At 48.4% G+C, this 18,890-nt stretch overlaps 7 protein-coding genes across 7 annotated transcripts; 4 read left to right on the top strand and 3 right to left on the bottom strand.

Moving 5' to 3' along the window:
• Positions 1-2,478: 2,478 nt before the first annotated feature.
• Positions 2,479-3,438, bottom strand: N7498_006236 (SSH4 family protein; the record flags this gene model as incomplete). Its single annotated transcript, XM_058453298.1, has 1 exon — positions 2,479-3,438. One exon carries the CDS (start codon positions 3,436-3,438, stop codon positions 2,479-2,481), a length of 960 nt encoding a protein of 319 aa, XP_058307489.1.
• Positions 3,439-4,029: 591 nt separating this feature from the next.
• N7498_006235 (uncharacterized protein) lies at positions 4,030-6,672 on the top strand (the record flags this gene model as incomplete). The annotated part of the gene is made up of 1 exon (XM_058453297.1): positions 4,030-6,672. The coding sequence occupies one exon, from the start codon at positions 4,030-4,032 to the stop codon at positions 6,670-6,672; it is 2,643 nt and encodes an 880-aa protein (XP_058307488.1).
• A 2,163-nt stretch (positions 6,673-8,835) lies between these two features.
• On the bottom strand, positions 8,836-10,623 carry N7498_006234 (uncharacterized protein; the record flags this gene model as incomplete). The annotated part of the gene is made up of 4 exons (XM_058453296.1): positions 8,836-9,386; positions 9,449-10,262; positions 10,327-10,367; positions 10,419-10,623. 4 exons carry the CDS (start codon positions 10,621-10,623, stop codon positions 8,836-8,838), a joined length of 1,611 nt encoding a protein of 536 aa, XP_058307487.1.
• A 422-nt stretch (positions 10,624-11,045) lies between these two features.
• On the top strand, positions 11,046-13,620 carry N7498_006233 (uncharacterized protein; the record flags this gene model as incomplete). The annotated part of the gene is made up of 7 exons (XM_058453295.1): positions 11,046-12,032; positions 12,092-12,158; positions 12,208-12,469; positions 12,547-12,702; positions 12,866-13,076; positions 13,167-13,317; positions 13,391-13,620. The coding sequence occupies 7 exons, from the start codon at positions 11,046-11,048 to the stop codon at positions 13,618-13,620; spliced, it is 2,064 nt and encodes a 687-aa protein (XP_058307486.1).
• Positions 13,621-13,953: 333 nt separating this feature from the next.
• Positions 13,954-16,499, bottom strand: N7498_006232 (uncharacterized protein; the record flags this gene model as incomplete). Its single annotated transcript, XM_058453294.1, has 5 exons — positions 13,954-14,315; positions 14,577-15,363; positions 15,429-15,927; positions 15,978-16,115; positions 16,171-16,499. 5 exons carry the CDS (start codon positions 16,497-16,499, stop codon positions 13,954-13,956), a joined length of 2,115 nt encoding a protein of 704 aa, XP_058307485.1.
• A 132-nt stretch (positions 16,500-16,631) lies between these two features.
• On the top strand, positions 16,632-17,590 carry N7498_006231 (uncharacterized protein; the record flags this gene model as incomplete). Its single annotated transcript, XM_058453293.1, has 2 exons — positions 16,632-17,324; positions 17,435-17,590. The coding sequence occupies 2 exons, from the start codon at positions 16,632-16,634 to the stop codon at positions 17,588-17,590; spliced, it is 849 nt and encodes a 282-aa protein (XP_058307484.1).
• Positions 17,591-17,613: 23 nt separating this feature from the next.
• N7498_006230 (uncharacterized protein) lies at positions 17,614-18,678 on the top strand (the record flags this gene model as incomplete). The annotated part of the gene is given in 3 exon segments (XM_058453292.1): positions 17,614-17,704; positions 17,721-18,017; positions 18,068-18,678. 3 exon segments carry the CDS (start codon positions 17,614-17,616, stop codon positions 18,676-18,678), a joined length of 999 nt encoding a protein of 332 aa, XP_058307483.1.
• Between the last annotated feature and the right edge of the window lie 212 nt (positions 18,679-18,890).

Genomic DNA, 18,890 nt, shown 5'->3' with positions numbered 1-18,890 from the left:
CAACGGGCCCCCTCTCTCGCTGGTAATAATCCCCATGTACAGTACCTCACACGGCTACGAGACGTGCATATCCTGGAGTGGAGATGTTTTCCGTTCCATTTTTGGCCACTCGACGGGTTCTGCAGTTCGATGCTCGGCCGAATCGAACCACGAAAGGGCCGATTCGCCCGTGCACATCATGTTCTGAGTGAAACAAACGCGTATCTCGGCTGCACGGACTCCCCGGTCCAGTCTTTGCCCAGAGCTCCACCTTTATAGCTCCGAGCCCACTCAAATCCCGGGAGCGACCGGGCCCGTCCTGAGAAGTAGTACCCAGTCTTTGTCTTCGAACAGACGGAAACCAAGGGGGCAAGCCTGGATGAAACAATGGTCGACAGTGGGAGAGGGGCAACATGCAGACGGAATGCACACATTATATCACCATCCAGGGTTGACAGGACGCGGGCCAACGGAAAAGAGCGATGACATGCAGCTTGGAGGTCGATCAGACGGGCTTTCCCCTCTCGTCCCAGATGAGCACTTTTGGCGCTGACGAGCCGATTAGCCAGGGTCGGCCAGTATCGCACGGCGAATGGCGCCCCCGTAACCTCGCAGCACGTCCATTTGCAGACGCCCCCTCTCCGAACTCATTTCTTCCTGTTTCCTTTTCTGGGATGGGAAGCGGCTGGAGAAGCCAGAACACAGGAACGCCATTCAGATCGGCCGGTGGGGCTGGGAGTAGTACATTACAAGCGCGAGCGTAACGGTGGATCGTAGAGAGGACTTGAACCGTGCTCGGTCTGCTTTTCCCCCCAAACTCTCTCCATGGACTCCGTTCCTTGCCCTGCAACTCCACCCCTCTCGGGTCCACCAGTCCACAATACCATGGTCGACGTGGTCGTGGGCGTGTCAGCATCCATAATTACAAATTGATGCACGGGATTGTTTTGGTGCAAGATCTGGTGGCAACGGCCGTCCTCCACCTGCAACAGCTGCAGAGGCCCCATCCGCGCACTGTCCCGTGCGAGATCCCATCCGTTCTCCGGAGGCTCAGGACTTATTCCGTGTACAGTCCGATGCGACCGTGGCCCTCGGGGGTTTCTTTGACTATTGCACCCTGGTCCAATATTCCCTTCCCTTAGCTGCAGCTCGGCTGCATTCTACTGCAACCGTCTCAGGATAGTCCCGGGTTAATCACCGAACTCAGTCCCCACTGGCGTTCTCAAAAGGACTAAATCACTTCTCCGGGTAATTCAGATACGGGGAGATCCACACCGAGAACGTTGGACTACGACTCATGGACGTACTTTTCCACCTCACATCAGCGACTGGTAAATGTGGACACGAATCCTCAAACTAACGAGAAGAGATCACTTGATGATCCTATTGCGCAATCAGTTCCTAAGTCTCGCGTGGTAACGCAGGACTGGAAAGGCATTCCCCTTCTTCCGCTTCAATTGCCTCGTCTTTCATTTATGTGCAGAGTAGAAGGAGAATACCTCAATTGCGAGATCTATTGACTATCATCACACTCGTTCTTTAAAAATTGCATCCGTAGGTCGCATGTAGAGTCAGCTCACGATCACCGAAACCCCCTGTCCTCGGCGAGACCAGATACTGCTTTCGTCAGTGCGCATCTCCGACATTGGATATGCGGCCATTGCGTTTCCGGGAATAACATCCAGCTCTATGCACAGGCCGCTATCCGATAGAATGGGACGCGAAGCATGAGGCTGCTTTGAGAATGTGAATTCAATATCATGACCCGAGTCGAGTGTGGAACTGCCCCCATGGCCTTCGCTACCAGACTTTGTAGCCGTAGCCTCGTCAACAATGCCTCGTATTCACAAGGCAAACACGACCTCGCAATTGTCGCATAGTTCCATTTGAGCCGATCATCCCGAATCTTTACGATGGACGCCGAAACGGGACAGGGGGTCAGCTTCCGTGACGTCAAGTTTCTTTCGGCTTTTCATGCACCTTTGATTAACGGGGGCATCCGCCCTGGCGGCCAAAGGAATGCCCCTGCTCATCGCCCATGCCAACAACTGTATTGCATGACGGAACTGCAGCAGGTGCTTCCCCCGAGCCGCTAATGCGCGCATCTACCAGGCCGAATCTTGGAAGGTGTGTGGCCGCTGCCTTTCTAGAACCATGCACGATGAAGTGAGACCCGTGCAGGCGCCTGCATGTGCGTAGTTTGATCCTCGGCAGGCCATCGAAATAGGCGATGCAACGATGTACGTACCCCTGTGCCCAATATGCCGCCCCCGATATAACAGCAGCGTCGGTCAAGGGTACTTGATACCACCCGTTCTCTCAAGACGGCCATTGAACCGAAATGCTTTAGCGTATGGTAGAAATGTCTTATTCATCGTAGGAACAGCAAAAGAAGCAATCGCAGCAACGCCCGTAACCAAAAGCCAATCTCAGCCCTACGGCCTCTCGTGGTCTCTTACTAGACTTGGCATCAACGGTAGACCTGCATGGGATACGGATCTATTCGGCTCTCCATAGCCAAGCTGCAGGGTCAAAGTAGGACTCGAAATCGACACCGCCAAAAAGCCCGATGGCCCCATACAGGTCAAAGTCACCCTCCAAGCCTTCGATCCCACCGGATTCCTCATCCGTCTCTTCATGCAGGCTCCACCCTCCTGCCCGCTGCCCGTTGCGGGTAAAAAAGACCTCCACTTTGCACTTCTTGCGGCCCTCGAACAGCGCATCCGCCATGGCGAGCGGGTTCTCAGGAAGCGTGAAGAACATACCCAACCCGACGGTCTCGCCCGCATGGATTGGGGCTGTGAAATCACGACCGCCCCACGAGTCATTTACAAACCGACATCCGTCATCGGAAAAGACTCCTAAGCTGCCCCTTTCCCAACCAGGGGATCGCCAAGAGGGATATGGCCCCGCTGCGAAGCCGATGGAGAACCCGCTGGAGTCATTCCCAGGACCAGCACGCAGGCCTAGCAGTTTCACTTCAAAATAGATCATCTTACGTTTTTCCCTGATGAAGGGCGAGTCCTCGGCGGCGAAATAAAGAGGCAGATGTGTCAAGGCCACGCAGTCTCCATTCCGGTCGACTGTTCTTCCCTGCCATCGGCCACGGGCCGATGGAGCAAGCTCTCCGACGAACTCACTCTGCTGCACAGGTCGTATGTCATACTCGCAGACAGAGCTATAAACCGCCGGCGAGGGCCTCTCGGGGATCCAGAGCGGTGTATTGTCGCAGAAGTCGTGAGCCCGCTGTGCGTCATCACTGGATGCATTCCCTGCTCCTGAACAATAGTAGCCCGAGATGGGCGGCGGAGGGAAGGTCGATGTATCCGGCACGGCTTCCTGCCAGTTGTGATACGGTGGCAGATCATCCTGCCGTTGCTGCTGTGCGTCGACAGGGAAGCGCGAAGATGATTGCGATGCCTCGTAGCTCGGCGGCGGCGTGTCACTGTGGTGCGCCATCGTGTCTGGAAGAGTGTCGATTCTGCCTGACTGCAAGTCGAGATGTGAATGGAAGGCCGAATTAAGGTTGTCGCGTCCGAGTTCACATCCACGGTGCCAAGCGGGGCTGTGCCGAGTGAGATCCTTGGGTTCGCGCCGTCGTCCCAGGGATGTTGGATGTTTTTCAATGTTTGCGACATCCGTGACATTCTTGACACTGTTGGTCTCGTCTTGGATCCTCCCAAGCGTCACAATAGTGCTTGCGGTGTCGATGTATTTTCAACCCGACCGAAGGCCCGCTGGGGAACCCTGGTTTGGATTCATCGTGTGAATCGGTAGAATTAGAGAAAAGAATGGAAATCAGTCACTATTTCTAGTCCTTTAAAGGCGAGATAATAATTGGAGAAGTCACAAAGGCGGAACGGGAGGCTAAGAATAGTCGACCTGCAGGTCTCAGTTCAAGTGCGAAGGGAAAATGCAAAATGCACCGCAGTGGCGAGTTTCGAATTCCTTTTGTTGATTCCGACTGGCCAACTCTCGTACAGAGAGGGGAGAGCTCTTAAGTGTCTGCTCTCCTTTGTTTCCTTTTCAACCTTTCGTCATCACATCCCCATGGCCGATCCGCCCGGCCGACGTCGATCCTCCATCTCGGAGCAAATCCAGCGAGTCTTCAGCGTCGATCGTTCAGACAAGGTATGTTTTTCAGACATTGCCAGAGCACACTCTTACTGGTTCCAGAAACGTAGGAGCGTTCAAAGTGAGTTTGGCTTGTCTGCTGTGCTCGCTCAGCCGAAAGATGGACGCGAGAAGTCAGAGGCGACCATCAGCCCCGAGGCGCCCGTACAATATGGGCAGGATGAGACTAGACCCAGCTCATTTACTTACTCTCAAAACTCGGGGTTGCCATCTACAGCCACTCCTCACTCAACTCCCCCATTCCGACCTGTGATCTCCGTGGACCCTACGTCACCGCAGGTGGCTTCCGAAGCAAAGAAGCGTAACGCTGAAGATATCTGCAAGTCTCCTACATGGGACAGTGGTCGTAGAGAGAGACGTGCCACCAAACGACTGGAGGCCGAGAGAAAGGAGCTCGGACAGCGTCTCCTCAGGCTGGAAGAGGCCCAGTCCAAACTGGACCAGGGCGTCTTCGACCGAAATTCCCGCCGCTTGACGAAGAAACAGCCACTGGACAGCGCAAGCCGGTCATCTAGTGCGGATAGAGAAGGAAGAAGATCGTCAAGTGTCTTTTCAGGAATCTTCTCGAGATCACGACGATCATCTCGGTCGCGCGCAAACTCCAAAGACTCGGAGTCCCGGCGTCAGTCGAGCGATTCTCCTCCGACATTGCCCTTGACACTTCCGGAACGCTTCGGTGCTGCTGTATCCAGAGAGCTGGCCATTAAACATGGAACCAACCTGGTACCATCTCACCAGATGGAACGAACAGTTCACGCACTTCATGCCCTTCACTCTTCACCCAAGTCGGACGACCTCCGAGAGAACTGGAAGATGGCTGAAGCCTGGCAGAGGAGTAATGGGACCCATGATTCGGGCCCTCCAAGGATTGCGGCCTACAAACCAGGGATCAGTGGGATGGGTCAGCTTATATCTGAGAATGTTTCACGCAAGGATCAACCTCAGCCACACGTCCATGCAACGGAGCTTTCAGCAGACCTGGACCGCGAGACATTTACTGCGACGCTCAGGCATGACAGAAGACCCGTGGGGAACAAGGCTATTTCAAACTCGCAGGGAACGATAATGACGCGCCCAAAGATGCCCTCAAGGGATCGGGCGCAAAGTGAAGCCAACCTGCATGCCCCTGACGCCATATTTACCAGAGTCACTACAGCACGCCAACTACATGATCTTGTACCACCAGAGGTTCTGCAAGGCCCATACAAGTCCTTCCAGTCCTCAATTTCGACACCGGCAATCCCGAAAAGCAAACATCACAAGAAAAACCGAATTTCTCCTGGCTTGCAGGCAACCCCAAAGTCTTTCAAATCCTCTCCGCTCTCATTGAGCCCGTTTACAACTGATGATCCCGGAGGAACAGAGAACAATAACATATCAAGGGCTCCGGAAGTGCAGAATAGGGACCCGTCAATCATTCCACCACCATTACAAATCCAGGTACAACGCCAGAATGATGAGTCAAGAGGAAGAAGTCGACAGGTGGTGTCCGTTTCTCCCACCAAGATTGTTCAGAGCTATCCCAAGAATACTAGTCGCAGTGAGCACCAGCAGTCCATTCTAGGACCAGCACTCCCGTCTGGGAACAGTGGTGGCCAACAGAAAAGCTGGCACCCAAGACCACCATCAACAGCGAAGGATGCCCCGCCAACGCAGGCCTCTGAAGAAGCCAAGCCACGTTGCAATGATGGACCTCCTCTGCCGATTAAACACGCAGGCCGGAATTCTTCTCTCGGTAACAGCTCTCCAAAGTCAGTAAACCCTGAGAGCCAAAAGGAAGCCAGCGTCACAACAGACGCACCGGCCAATCCCTCATCTGAACCCAGTGGACAAAATCAGTGCAATACGGAAGAGGTCCCAGAGAGCAAACCCGTTTTGAGATGCTTGAATCCACCAGTACGCAGCCGCGCATCATCGCAAAGCTCTTCGCAAGCAAGTTATGATACGGCCGATGAAGAAGTACTCGACCTCTCCAAGGCCCTCCGGAATCATATAAAGGCTAAAGCCCAGTCAGAGACAACCCTATTGACGCCGACACAGGAGGGCTCTACATCAGATCAACGGCTTTCCAATGATATGGCCTCGCAAATTAACACTGCGCCGCTTGCTCATGATATCTCTCTCTTCACGTTGCGAAAAAGACCTAAGCAAAAGGCCAAGGCACCACTGCCAGAGCAACTCATTGCTAAGCTGTTTGTCATTTGCTGCCATTGCAGGTACTGGCACGACATGCCATCGGAGGTATACGCAAAGCTCGCATGCCCCGAACGACTCCCCTCCGAGTCTCTTCTATCACGAACCTTCTCTCGCCGAAACTCATCCCGTCGCAAAGCCTCTCTGAGAAAATCGTTACTGTCTTCAGACCCGCCTGACACTCGACGAGATTTGACTACAGAGAGAAAGAGTCTCGACGAAGACTTGCAATCCAGTCGCCAGACTCAAGCAGCGGCTGGGATGCCTTTGACACCACCTTCGTGCTGTTGGTGTGGACACGGCATGAGCCGAACCTGCTGCCAGGGATGGACGACACTTGTACAGATGGGTGAGAGACATCATTGAGCGAGACACAAGCTTCACAACATACTTCATCATGACGATATGAATTAAGATTAATGACGCAGCCAAACATGCTCTGTTTTCTCTTATTGCCTCTGCATTTTCCTGAGGAATTTTAGCGCTCATTCAGATGGAATTTCTGTACAATGATACTTGAAATCAGGTTTACCTCCATTCTCTCTCTTTTAATTTCCCAAGGCCCCATCTCAAACGCACTAGTCCGTACTAGAGTACCTTTCCGCCCGCCTTGCAAGCATTTGTCCATGTATATTTGATGAGTCACTATAAATTCAGATCATCTCTTAACAATTCTTGTTTGTCCCGGTGGTTTTATTATCTCCAAACTTTATCGAATTGATCCCAAGTGCTGGGTCGAACCACACCGATATAATTTTAGTCCACCCCTCAGTAATTGCCTGCAGGTCTGTATTATATCCGCTGGTAACCATAAAAGGTCTCATTGTTGTAGCATCGTTGACAGCGGTAAAATCCCGTGGAAGCTTTCATTCAACCAGTGCAACCAGTGCAAAAGGGAATTTGGCTATTTACCAAGATTACCCTGCTACCTATCTCATGTCTATTGGCTGCTAGTTATGTTAGGGTTTGGCTTACTCCTTGACTCTATTGTTAATATCAGAAAATACCACAAAAAATCTTGATCACCTCAGGCTATGAAAATTTCCAACTGACTGATGAGTTTATTTGTTTCTTTATTTGTTTTAAGTGGAGCAAAGCCATTGTTGAATGGCCATGCCTAAGTAATTTGCACTACAATTTGCACAAATGATATTAAAATTTTATGTGCTTTATTACTAAGGCCCAGGCATTGGCTCAACTAAATTATTTAATTAAGGGTTCTTTCTAGGCACTCTTTCGATACCCCCCTAGGTAGGATGTTCGGTATTGAATATAACAGTAATTTGAATTATGGTAGCACAACCACAGAGAGAGCATAGTTTCGATGTACTGCAGTCGGATAATTGACGTGACAAAATGCCAAGACCTTTCGGAGCGGACTGGCCAGGTTTTGAGCGCGGGGTTTCAAGGGGCTCTTGGCATTACCGTGATGACTTGCGGCAAACCTGATTAGACTCTCCAAGAGCTACGTGACACTTGCCCTCTGATTTGAATTCCAGCGAGTCAGAATATCCATAGTTCATGTTCGGATCTAAAAATACTCTTGACTCAGTTGACTTTTGCTTTTTCTTGGCAAAAGCTAGTTCTGGCCTGTCCTGTGCAGGTTCGGACAATATTATACAAATTTGGATTGATTATTAACGCCTTAAGAGATAGATAGCTTTCAGTTCAGCGCCCGTCACCTGGGTTTGCTTGGAGGTGGCCTGTTATTACCAATACTGTACTACCACCTTTAGAATAGTTCATGTCAGGTGTGGCCACTGGGAAACAGTGTGAGGGAGAACAAAGATAAAACTGATTTCGAATATCACTGTAATTCTCTTTTCAGTACCCAGTCCATCATATTTGCGAGATAAGTATCTCAAATATTAATCAGGCAGCGAATGTCCGAAAGTTTTATAGTTCGTTACCCTCTAGCAGGGTTGAACAGAGAGTCAAGAACAAAGACAAAAGCAAAACAAAAACATACAACAGAAGGGATTCGCTAGTGGTCACCCACCTAACTACTAACCTGCCGGCGTGTGGCTTAAGTACGGCTGAGCGGACGGAAAGCCCTGTTCTCCACACCCTATGGTCGTATGTATCATGTGTCTATCTGAATGGATTCATCAATTACATCCCTTTTTAGCTTTCAAAGCTTGCTTAGAATGATGGACAATTTACGATAAACGCCCTGTAGGCTCTAAGACATTTAATCTCAGCCAATCGGCTTAGGCAGATCAGTAGAAAAAAGTTTCAGAGTTCCAACAACAGGGGTTGGATATAAGCACCCACCGGTGGATAATTAAGGTGCCTCCGATCGTACGGTTCCAAGGCTATGGCTGTTTGTGGTCGTACTGAACATTTTGTAGCAGTGATCAATGACCCAGATGGGAAGAATCTTATTCTATCGGGCCTGAAATATGACAGGGGTGTGTACGTTGACAGTAGAACAGACTGAGCCCCCGGGATATACAGATATCTGAAATAGCGCAAATCTTCAGCGTCAAGAGTCCTAGTCCTTGAGGTGTTGGTTACTGCACATTTTTGTTATGGTACAGTTTCGTCCTCCAAGATAACGATTGCCTTATCACTCTTCAGAATTCCTCTGTCTGTAATATCGAAGCCCTCATCATCAGCAATTAAAGGTTGACTCAGTACTAGGAGTTTTTCGGCATCAGAAGGCTCTTTCTTGACTGAATGTTCAACTAGACAACCGTGGATGCATGCTTTAATCCGGTAGACACTTCCATTGGAGGGGACATGGATTGCTGTTGATGTAGCCCCTTGTACCTGCATGTAAGCAGGATCAAACTTATCGCCGGGTTTGAACTGTATTAGCTCATATCTAACCCCCCTAGGTGGCACAAACCGAGCGCGGGCTTTGAAAGCATCTGTGAAAATGATCCCCAAGTCTCTGTTGATCTGGTCTTTGATATCTTCGAGCTCCTGAAGATCTAGCAATGGGCCAATTAGCTCCAGAAAGTGAGACTGAGTATCGTCCACTTCTTTTTGGATCCAACAATGCTCAAACTGGTGGTTGTTGTTGAGCATTGTCTCAAGAGAGACTTTGTGAAGTGATTCCAAAGTGCCAGGAGGGGCTGTTTTTTTTCAAATGTTAGTGTGAGTCGGAACTTTTCATTAGAATTTTGTAATAACGCACCCGCCTTTTGAATAATTCGCTGTAGTTCCCGCAGCATATAGCCCTCAAAATGCAAAGCTGTCCAGCAGTCTGAAAAGAAGATTCGATCGCGCACAAAACCAAATATTAATGCACGCATCGCGGCGATTGGACTCGAGACCAAGAGGCTTATTTTCCCAAGTATACCCTTGATAAAACTGCCGAGCTCTTTTTTTCTTCGTGGCTTTTTGCGTAGCTTTTGGATTTCATGATTTGCTAGGCATTGCGCAAGAAAGCTTCCCATACGGCGTGTCCCTCGTTCAAGCTCGGCCAATCCTTTTGCAAAGTTTGAAGAACAAGTAAAATCAAACTTCATATCCTCGAGAGTTCTATAAAGTCTTTCTTGAGCGCTAAGCTGTTCGTCAAGCGCTGCGATCTGATGAATTTTTCCGTCGATCTGCTCGTCCCTCTGCTTGAGTTTTGCAGTCAACTCTTTCACCTCATCTGATAAATCTCCTGATTCGTGAGATCTGGCTCTCTTCATATCTCTATAGTAGCCCAGCATTGTGTTGAGTTCTCTATTAGCTTCCTGGAGTTTCCTCACATCTTCCTGCAAAGCTGCCATCTTCCGGTCACGGTGCATGTTTAGGAGATCGTTCTCCCGTTTCAGCAGGTCGTTCTTCCGCTTAAGGAAACCTATCTCGGAAGAAGGGCCCACTCTGGGTATCGAAATATCAAGTGTATTGGGGCCTCTAAATATATCGTGGGATCGATTGGCATTTTTGGTATTCGGCTGGCTCGCATCTGCCTCATAGGTTCCCGGCGAGCTGTCGCCGACCCGCTCAGCTTGCCAAGGCTACCGAGCCATTACTGGTTAGTATTGAAGTGCCAGATTTCACAAAACTAGTTGATCTGCGTACCTGAATTTTGATTTTAGATACTCTTCGATTCTTGGCCAACACTAAACTTGTACCAGAATCTTCTGAGAGCTCTCTTTTTAGCCTATGCGCACCATGAGGCACCGGGGTCGAGTGTTTCCCGCGAGTGCCTGCTCTGGGACGAAGTTTGGTGTCTAGAATGAGATATGGATGGTGGTCACTCTGATCCGGTATCGGTGGACTGGAGTCGTAATGCCAACGATCTGCCAATTTGAGGTTGGAACTGACGGATACCGAGCGCGATGATCCACCACCGGATACGCGCACTTCTAAGCTCATCTTGATCCCTCGCAAGATTTTGAGACTTGTTGAATATGGCGAACAGGAAGAATCACCCGGAAACTTCTTCACCTATTAATCGAAGAGTCACGCGTATATTGACTTGCGTCGGAGACAGTCATCTGAACCAAGCACGTTTATTTCGTCTGGAGGCAATCGTCGTACGCTCAACGCTTTGATTGACGGCTGAAAACTTTTCAAGGGGGCTGGGAAAAGTCAGGAGAGAGGGTGGGGGGCCGTTTCCTGAGCTGAGTTGTGTTGGCGGTGCTTTGCCAACTTGGTCACAATCATACCCCTGCTAGCGCATGCACCGATTGTGGCTATGAAATCGCCCCCACGGTAGCCTGGCGTTGGATCGTGAACGTAAATAAATATTTCCCCTGGCAATCCTTTTTTCCGAAAGCATAATATTCCAAGCAAATATGCCCCCTAAGGCGAGCCTGTCGGTACCTTACAGAAAACGGCGATTCGAGGATATCACGGCCGCTCATGATGAAGGCGCCACTTCCTCAAGCTCCACCAGTGACACGGTCGGAGATCAACCAACAGTTTCTCGCAATCCGCGTCACCCGAATGGCAAAGACCGGCAACAAAAGCCAACGTTTCTTGTAGGGATCGACTTCGGGACCACTATGACCTCGGTTTCATACTACAAATTCAAGCTTGGCAAACGACCAGCAAACGGAATCTCCAAGGATGCAATAAGATCAGTCATTGGATGGCCAAATGCAGCATCAGGCCAAAATAGGGGCGAGGTCCCTAACGAGAGCTTGTACCTTGACCAGGAATATTACTGGGGATATGGAGCCCGGGAGAAAGCACAAGAGGTCCTGTCCAGTGAAGACTTGAATTTGGCCCATAGGCCCATTAGGCTGACAAAGCTCTTTTTAGCCGATTGGCTATCCAAGAAGAACCCCCAAGGAAGAGATACATGTTTGCCAGATGGTCCCCATTTCGGTCGACGAGCAAATAAGGCGGCACAATACGCAGAAATAAGCGAAACATTAGTGGCCTTGAACAAGGATGTGACAGACGTGATTCGAGATTACCTGATTGAGGTTCTCAGGCACACCAAAACGCAGTTAGTTGAGTATGAAAGCTTCAAAGATACAAGCGAGGTCGAGCTAGCTCTGTCTGTTCCTGCTGGCTGGCCTCTCAAGGCCTCGTGGACCCTACAGGAGATCTTGAAACAAGCCGTGGAAGCAGTCAAGTTCGGTCAAGGATTTGATTTATTTTTTGTCAATGAGCCCGAGGCGGCCTCGGCTCTCGCTCTTGAGATGCTGGTTGGTGCGAAAACGCTTGCCGTATGTATTGGACCAGGAGTCAAGATTCGTTATATGGAGGCTAATAAGCGAGGATTCAAGACAGGAGAAACATTTCTTGTGTGTGATGCTGGGGGCGGGACTGTGGTTAGTTGGCGTCTTCTCTTGATTATGTATAATTGTGTTGAGCTTACAATGATGCATAGGATGTCACTACCTACACAATCAACTCCAGAAGCCCTTTTCGATTCAGTGAGGCTGTTCCCCCCGCTGGTAGGTAGTTCTCTCAGTTTCAACTATTTAATTCTTACCGTTATTACAGGAGAAAATTGTGGCTCCGTGTATGTGAATCAAGCCATGGAGCGTCATTTCACAGCACTCCTTGCGAACAATGAATCTTTGGAACGAAAAAGAATATCAGCAAAGGAACAGCTCCTGCATAGCATTCTCCCCGATTTTGAAGGAGGTCTAAAAAGGGTGTTTGACACTTCCAAAGGTCTTAATGGGTCTGAGTCTTTTATCGTTCATGGCTTGGAGGCAGATGAGTCCAAAAACTTTGGAAAAAATAGGGTGAAAATAGGGTGGTAATACCCCCTTCTTATGATCTCCACCACCTTTCAATAGGGTTTGAAATCCATGCTAACTTGTCAACATTTCCTAGGGGTGAAGTGGCTGGCTGGTTCCAAGAAAGTCTCGACGGGATTGGGAAGCTGATCCGAGAACAACTTGACGCAGCTAAAGAACAAGAAAAGTCTGTACAGGTAAAGACACCCAGGATTGAGAACGTTGTTAGGACTCTTTTTGATGAAAGTCCTGGGTAATTTAGAAAGTGATCGTGGTCGGAGGCTTCTCCCAATCACCCACGTTGAGAAATTTCTTGAAAGACAAATTCCCGTCTAGTATGCGATTCATTTATCAACCGGATGGGTACGATCGATTTCTTGACTGATGGAATCTGTCATCTAACCCATTTATCTCAGGGAGGCAGAGACTCTAGTTTCTCGAGGAGCGGTTTATCGTGCTGCAGACAAGCGCTATGGACCTTCCCGCCACATCATGGCAAATATCGGAATTCTTCAAATTGAGGAACTGGACCGCAAGTGTGCTGCCCATAGAGATGCCAGACCGAAGAAAAACCCCGTGGATGGGAGATACTATATCCATGATTGTGTCAATTGGGTCATTAAAAAGGTGGGTATACTATTAATTGTCCTTTTCCTATGTCAATGGTTTCGCAGATTAAGTGGAATAATTCCAGTTGACACCTGAACCTATATTTAGGGACGAGTAGTTGGCTTTGATGAATCCTTCACCGAAAGGCTGTCTCAAATTATCGAGGAAGACGAAGATTGGGAGTTTTCGCAGCGCCTATATTATTCAGTGACCGATGATGTTCAGGACCACTACAAACTGGATCACCCCAACAATAAAGGTGAGTGGATTTCATCTCATTATGTGGGATGATTGGTCATTGCAGAGCTGTATTAATTCCTATATTTATTCAGGCTGTGAGGACGCCGGAATGGTCAGCGTAGACCTGACAAGGTGGAAAGAGGAGTATCCCATCCCACTGAAAGGCCGAAAGGGGAGGAGATACTGGGAAATTCAGTATGACGTCCGTATGGAACTTCATGGTCGGAACCTCAAAGTTTCTCTCGTATATCCTCCAGGTGCAGAGGTGCAGAGCTCTCTCGATATTTGTATTGCAGCATCATTTGTGCCGGGCACGGAGTAAACTTTATTGAAAATTCAATGAAATGGAGCTTGGAGTGGTTTGTTTGTTCTCGAAGAGTGACTCCTGCGACAATTATATCTAACGGTCAGGTTAGCCAATTTCCTTCGTCGCCTAAATATTCCATTTATCCCATGGGACTAATATTACATTTTACAAATATCTACGTACTCAGCCATCCCTATCTGACAGATGATAACATAAGACTCAAATCAATTTCAGCTTTTGTGTTGCTGCCGCCCTGGACACCATTCCAGATGCCCACTCAACTGCATCTTGCTTTCAATCCCATTCTCCGGTACATTTTCAGATCATGGTTACTTCAAATGTTCTGTCTTATTCCTCATCCGAGGATATAATCATGGGTGATGATGGCCTTCCTCCTGACTGGTGGTCTTGCAGGCCGCCCATGTTTTCTAGTTTTTCTCTCCAGGACAGAAATGATAACGGATCGGCCCTATCCTTCCATTCTTGTTTGAGCCTAATGGGGCTATTGAGGTGACGAAAGAAGCCTGCCAAAGGTAGAACTGGACCAAGCTGCATGGTTTTGAAGTAGACACCGTCCCTTGATACCCTATAGACGAAGCTGGACAGGCTCTCATAGTCTGGTAGCTCACCAAAAACAAAAAGTCCACGCTTCGGTGAGTCATTCCGGTGAATAATTCCATCCACCAGAACTCCTCCATCTTCGCTGTCGACTAGTCGGGGAAGTTGAGGTCACATCTCAACAGTTGCGCCTCTATACTCAATATATTGCTTGCTTTGAAGTCGTGAAAAGCAGATATAGGGGTCTCTTGGCTCTCTTTGTCCAATTTTGTGACTCAAATAGACGCTGTGCACCAATTTTATTAAATGTGGTGATTTATCGATTTGAAACCCAGCACTGAGCTCGCTTGACCTCTTCACCAGGAGATGATACGGTATCGTCCGATCTTCCTTATAACAGCAACTCGACATACAAAGCATAGATACTGCTGCGGTCAGATTATCCAAAATTGACTGTTTCAAAATGCGCTCAAGTATACTCTGGATACTCAGTTCTCCTACTTCTGGGCAGCCGTCAAAGGGGAAGGCTGTGTCGCATCCGGCCTTTACCAAGAGAACCTGTAAAGCGCCCTCGGAGATGGCAAGACAAGTCAACTGTCTTACAGGCTCCCAATTCTCGGTCATGAACAAGAGTATCACGACACTAATATAGAATACCTCCTCTTGGCGGTAGTTCGCGCGGGGTGGCCTGGGTTTCTCTGTCCAAATGCTCTCTATGGCATTGATGGTTTTGGAAGATACTCTCCAAGCATTTGAGAGAATTTTCAACACACTTTGAAGCCAGTCCTGAGCCTCTTGTGCAGATGGAAACGAGAGAAGAAACATATCGATGTCATCCTCAGTAATTTGGAGCAAGAAGTAACGTGATTCGATGACCGAAGCATCTCGGATCACACCCTCTTGGAAAACGATATTCAAGAAGCCCATCTCTTGCGATTCAGCAAGGAAAGAAGTCGGTGTGGATTCTCTGCCATCAGGAAAATTTGTCCAGTTGGATATATGCGACATTCGCCGGGACATAGTAGAAAAGAGATCCGGATCCTTGTCACTGATTTCTCCAGTCGATAGTGTATTCAGCTCATTGATAATAGCGTCTCGGTAGATATCGCGGGCCCAGTCAAAGATGTAGTCAATAATCAGCAGAAGCTGCAATGCACCATCTAGACAGCGAATATCTCCACTCCACAGATCAATAACAGGCTGTCGACGGTAAGTAAGTATTGCCTCCCATGGAGGTATCTATGGCAAATAATGATTCAGCTTACATAGCGTATGATCCCGCTGTCAATTTCCTCCACAAATCCCGCGTACAAGTCCCACTGCTCCCCACGCGTACCAATAAACCATACGAGCGGCCCACTAGCCCACTGTGTTTCCTCTCCTGTGGCAGCCACAAGATCATGCTGGAGTTTCAACAAACGTCGAAGACAAAATGCAGACTGCATGTGTACCTCAGCTCGATCTGCTCCACTGCTAGACTTGGCCTCTATCATCAAGAATGGGAAAAGTAGCGGTTCAGGTTCGGCACCGAATGGACTATGCTCTAAGGATTCACGCAGAATAACGTTGGAACTTTCCATATGCCGCTTATCTGGCGAATCCAGAAGAAGTCGTAGATTGTCAGTCTGTCGCAATCCGTAAATGCGGTCAGGGGCCTCCCAGTACTTGAATTTAACTGGATTGGTAGATATTTTCAATGGGGGGTTATGCTTAATCCTGGCTTCTGCTCGATCCGAAAAAAGCATATTGATTCCGCCGTCATATCTATGAACAAGTAAGAACTTGAACATATTGATTTATCAGTTTAAACATACCGATTATCGCCTCGGGCCCTTGGACACCGGCAAGGCTTGCGTTTCTTGCGTCGGTCGTCTAGTGAGTCTGCTTGCTTCTGGATGCTATCCGTTGCCGCGGGTATTTCGGATTCCCATAGCCTGTTGCGACAATGGGGGCTGTAACAAAATATTTAAGTGATAGTTAGATGGATTGATATGTGTTTTTCCTTACCAGGCGACCTCCACCGAGAATCGGTACATTATCTCGTTTTCAACAGCATATCTCCATCCGCTTTCGTTTTTCTTCTCGCGATAACTGATTTTTGCCACCTGTGCTAAGCGGCTAGCACGCGTTGTCGTTGTTCTTCTCCATGGCTTCTCAATTGAATCTACGGTTATTGTCTCAACGAATGACTTGAATTCTGTACCGCCGAGCTTTTGTACATCCTCAAACAGTCTTCGGTGGGTTATTGGCCAGTGATCGAACTCATCAGGACCAAGAAACTCGATGCACAATTCCCGCGCATAGTTCGAACGATTCGCAAATTCGGTAGGGTCCATGATGTGGTACGTAGTAGTGAGGGGGTAAAAGTCTCAACCCCTTTTCTTACGATAAGCGGGGACAAAAGTACCAACCCCGCACTGGCGTACAATCTCCTCGCTTGATCGATGCGTCAAAGCATGCTGGACTGAATGCACCGGTTAATTGTTCACACCCCGAACTTCAATTGCTCTCAACTTGACACGTGTCTAAAGTGTCTGAATTCCCAAAGAGTTTGTGTATTTTTGGAGCGACAACCGCGGCAATCTCGACAACACAGGCCAAAGCATAGCTCAAAAGCCCGAATTTGTACGCTGGAGTCGAAGGTCGATAACCTGATTGCTTTCACTAGTCAGTCTCAACCGATTCACGGGCAAGTACCTTCACAGAGTGAGGTGGAGTTTCTGGAACTTGGCTTGTCTACCAATAGTTCATCTTCTAGCCACGGGGAACGAGATTCCACGCCCAGCAGCAGCCATAACAACAGCACAAGCTCAAACACCCTCAATTGGCCGCTTTATAGATGGGCTGGCTATCCGAAAATCAAAGGCATATCCTGCCCTGAACTACTGCTTGAGTGTGGCCTGTCTATTGAGGCTGCTGAAGGATTCCTCAGACGGTTTCGCAACATGACCTCTTACTTTCCATTTTTCATGTTTCCCAGGAACGCTACTGTTTTGACAATGTGTAAAGAACAGCCTTTCACCCTAGTGGCAGCATTGACGGCAGCGACCTCTTCAGACAAGAAATTACAAAAGTCCCTTGGTGACAAATTTAGAACCTGCGCTCTCCACACTATTATGATTCACAATGAGAGAAGTCTAGATCTCCTGAATGGAATTCTAGTATACTTGGCCTGGTGAGTAGACTTTATTCATTAAACACTCTTGGTTTAACTCTGCTAACCAATGCTCATTTTAGGTATCGGTTTTATTATATTCCCAAGAAATAACAGTTCAACCAACTACTCCATATCGCAACTGCCATGGTTGATGACATGGGCTTGAACCTCAGACCTGCCGAGGCAATGGATAGGAAGATAGGACTTCGACTGATGCATTATCGCAAAGCCTGTACACCTTCAGCGAGCCACGATGAATTTTTCAGCTGAGAAGCCCGCCGAGCATACCTAGGATGCTTTTATCTTGCGAACATGTAAGTAGTTTCCCCAAAGAAAGGCATTCGACTTTTGAACCTCATTTTCCTAATGAACCTATCATCAAGTGTATGACTAATTAAAGCTGTCGTCATTAGCACCGGCTGGGTCACAATGAAGCCAAACATTATCCAATTTCAAAACTATATGATTGAATGTGCGAGATCGTTGGGTCAAGAATTGGAGCATCCAACGGACGCATTGATTTTACCACTAGTCCAGCTTCAAAACATGGCGGAGGTGAATCACCGCAGTCTTTCAACTGTTGAAAGCACTATACGTGACCACATGAATGGCCTAGATCTTGAAATGAAGGTTCAATCTTTTCAAGCCGAATTCAAGCGGTGGAAGCACTCGCTTCCACTTATCTGTCAGCAACCAAGTAAGTTCAATTGATTGAAATCCAATGGAACCGATGCTAATGTGCCATAGGTGGGATGAACCTGGCCTGTGAGGTTGCTGTAATGCATGTCTACGAGATGGATCTCGTCAATATCTCTGCAACGAAAATGCGGCCAAAGACTGAATCTTTGAAAGATTCAACGAGCTTGTCTTTTACGTCTCAAATTCGCCTTGAAGTTCTCTTTCTCTGTTTGAAATCGGCGGGGCAGCTTGCTCAGAGTTTCCTTTCCATTCCAACATCTGAATACGGCAGACTTTCTTACATACAGTGGTCTGGCATGATATATGCTATCACTATCATTTATAGACTGACAGTGGGGATTCCCCAGCTTCGTGACTGGGATGTTCGAGTTGCCCGGAAGACCATTGACTTAGATTGTGTTCTAGACGCATTCTGCAGACGCTTCAAAAGTGTATCGCTTTGTGATCACGCCACATTGGAGAATAGAGACCTATTCTCGATGATGGGATCCATTTTTGAAAACATTAAGCAGACCTACGACAGACTCAAGCAGTTGCCGCAGAATGTTAGTGCAGACGACGCCAGCCCAGTTCATGCCACTAGCTTTTTGGCCTCTACGCGCGAATACCAGCACCCGTGCCCTACGTTTCAGACCTGGAGGACAGACCGACCAGGATAATATGTCAGTACCACCGACGAGAGAAATTACATTGCCACCCCTCCTGTTCACACGACTATAAAGCAAGTACATGTATGCGAGTCGAAACATTTCTTGTCAACTGTGATCGTTTCTATATAGTTCAATAAATTTTCAACAGCCGATGTAAATTAATTCAGGAAGTCTATTGTTACGATACTAACCAGTCGTCCCCCTACAGGGCTCTGGCTCAT

Source organism: Penicillium cinerascens, assembly GCF_028974065.1.
Source record: "Penicillium cinerascens strain IBT 15544 chromosome Unknown contig_6_segment0_segment0, whole genome shotgun sequence".
In the NCBI taxonomy this organism is placed as follows: domain Eukaryota; kingdom Fungi; phylum Ascomycota; class Eurotiomycetes; order Eurotiales; family Aspergillaceae; genus Penicillium; species Penicillium cinerascens.
Note: the sequence above shows the minus strand (reverse complement) of the source record. Positions and strands in the feature narration are given on the sequence as shown.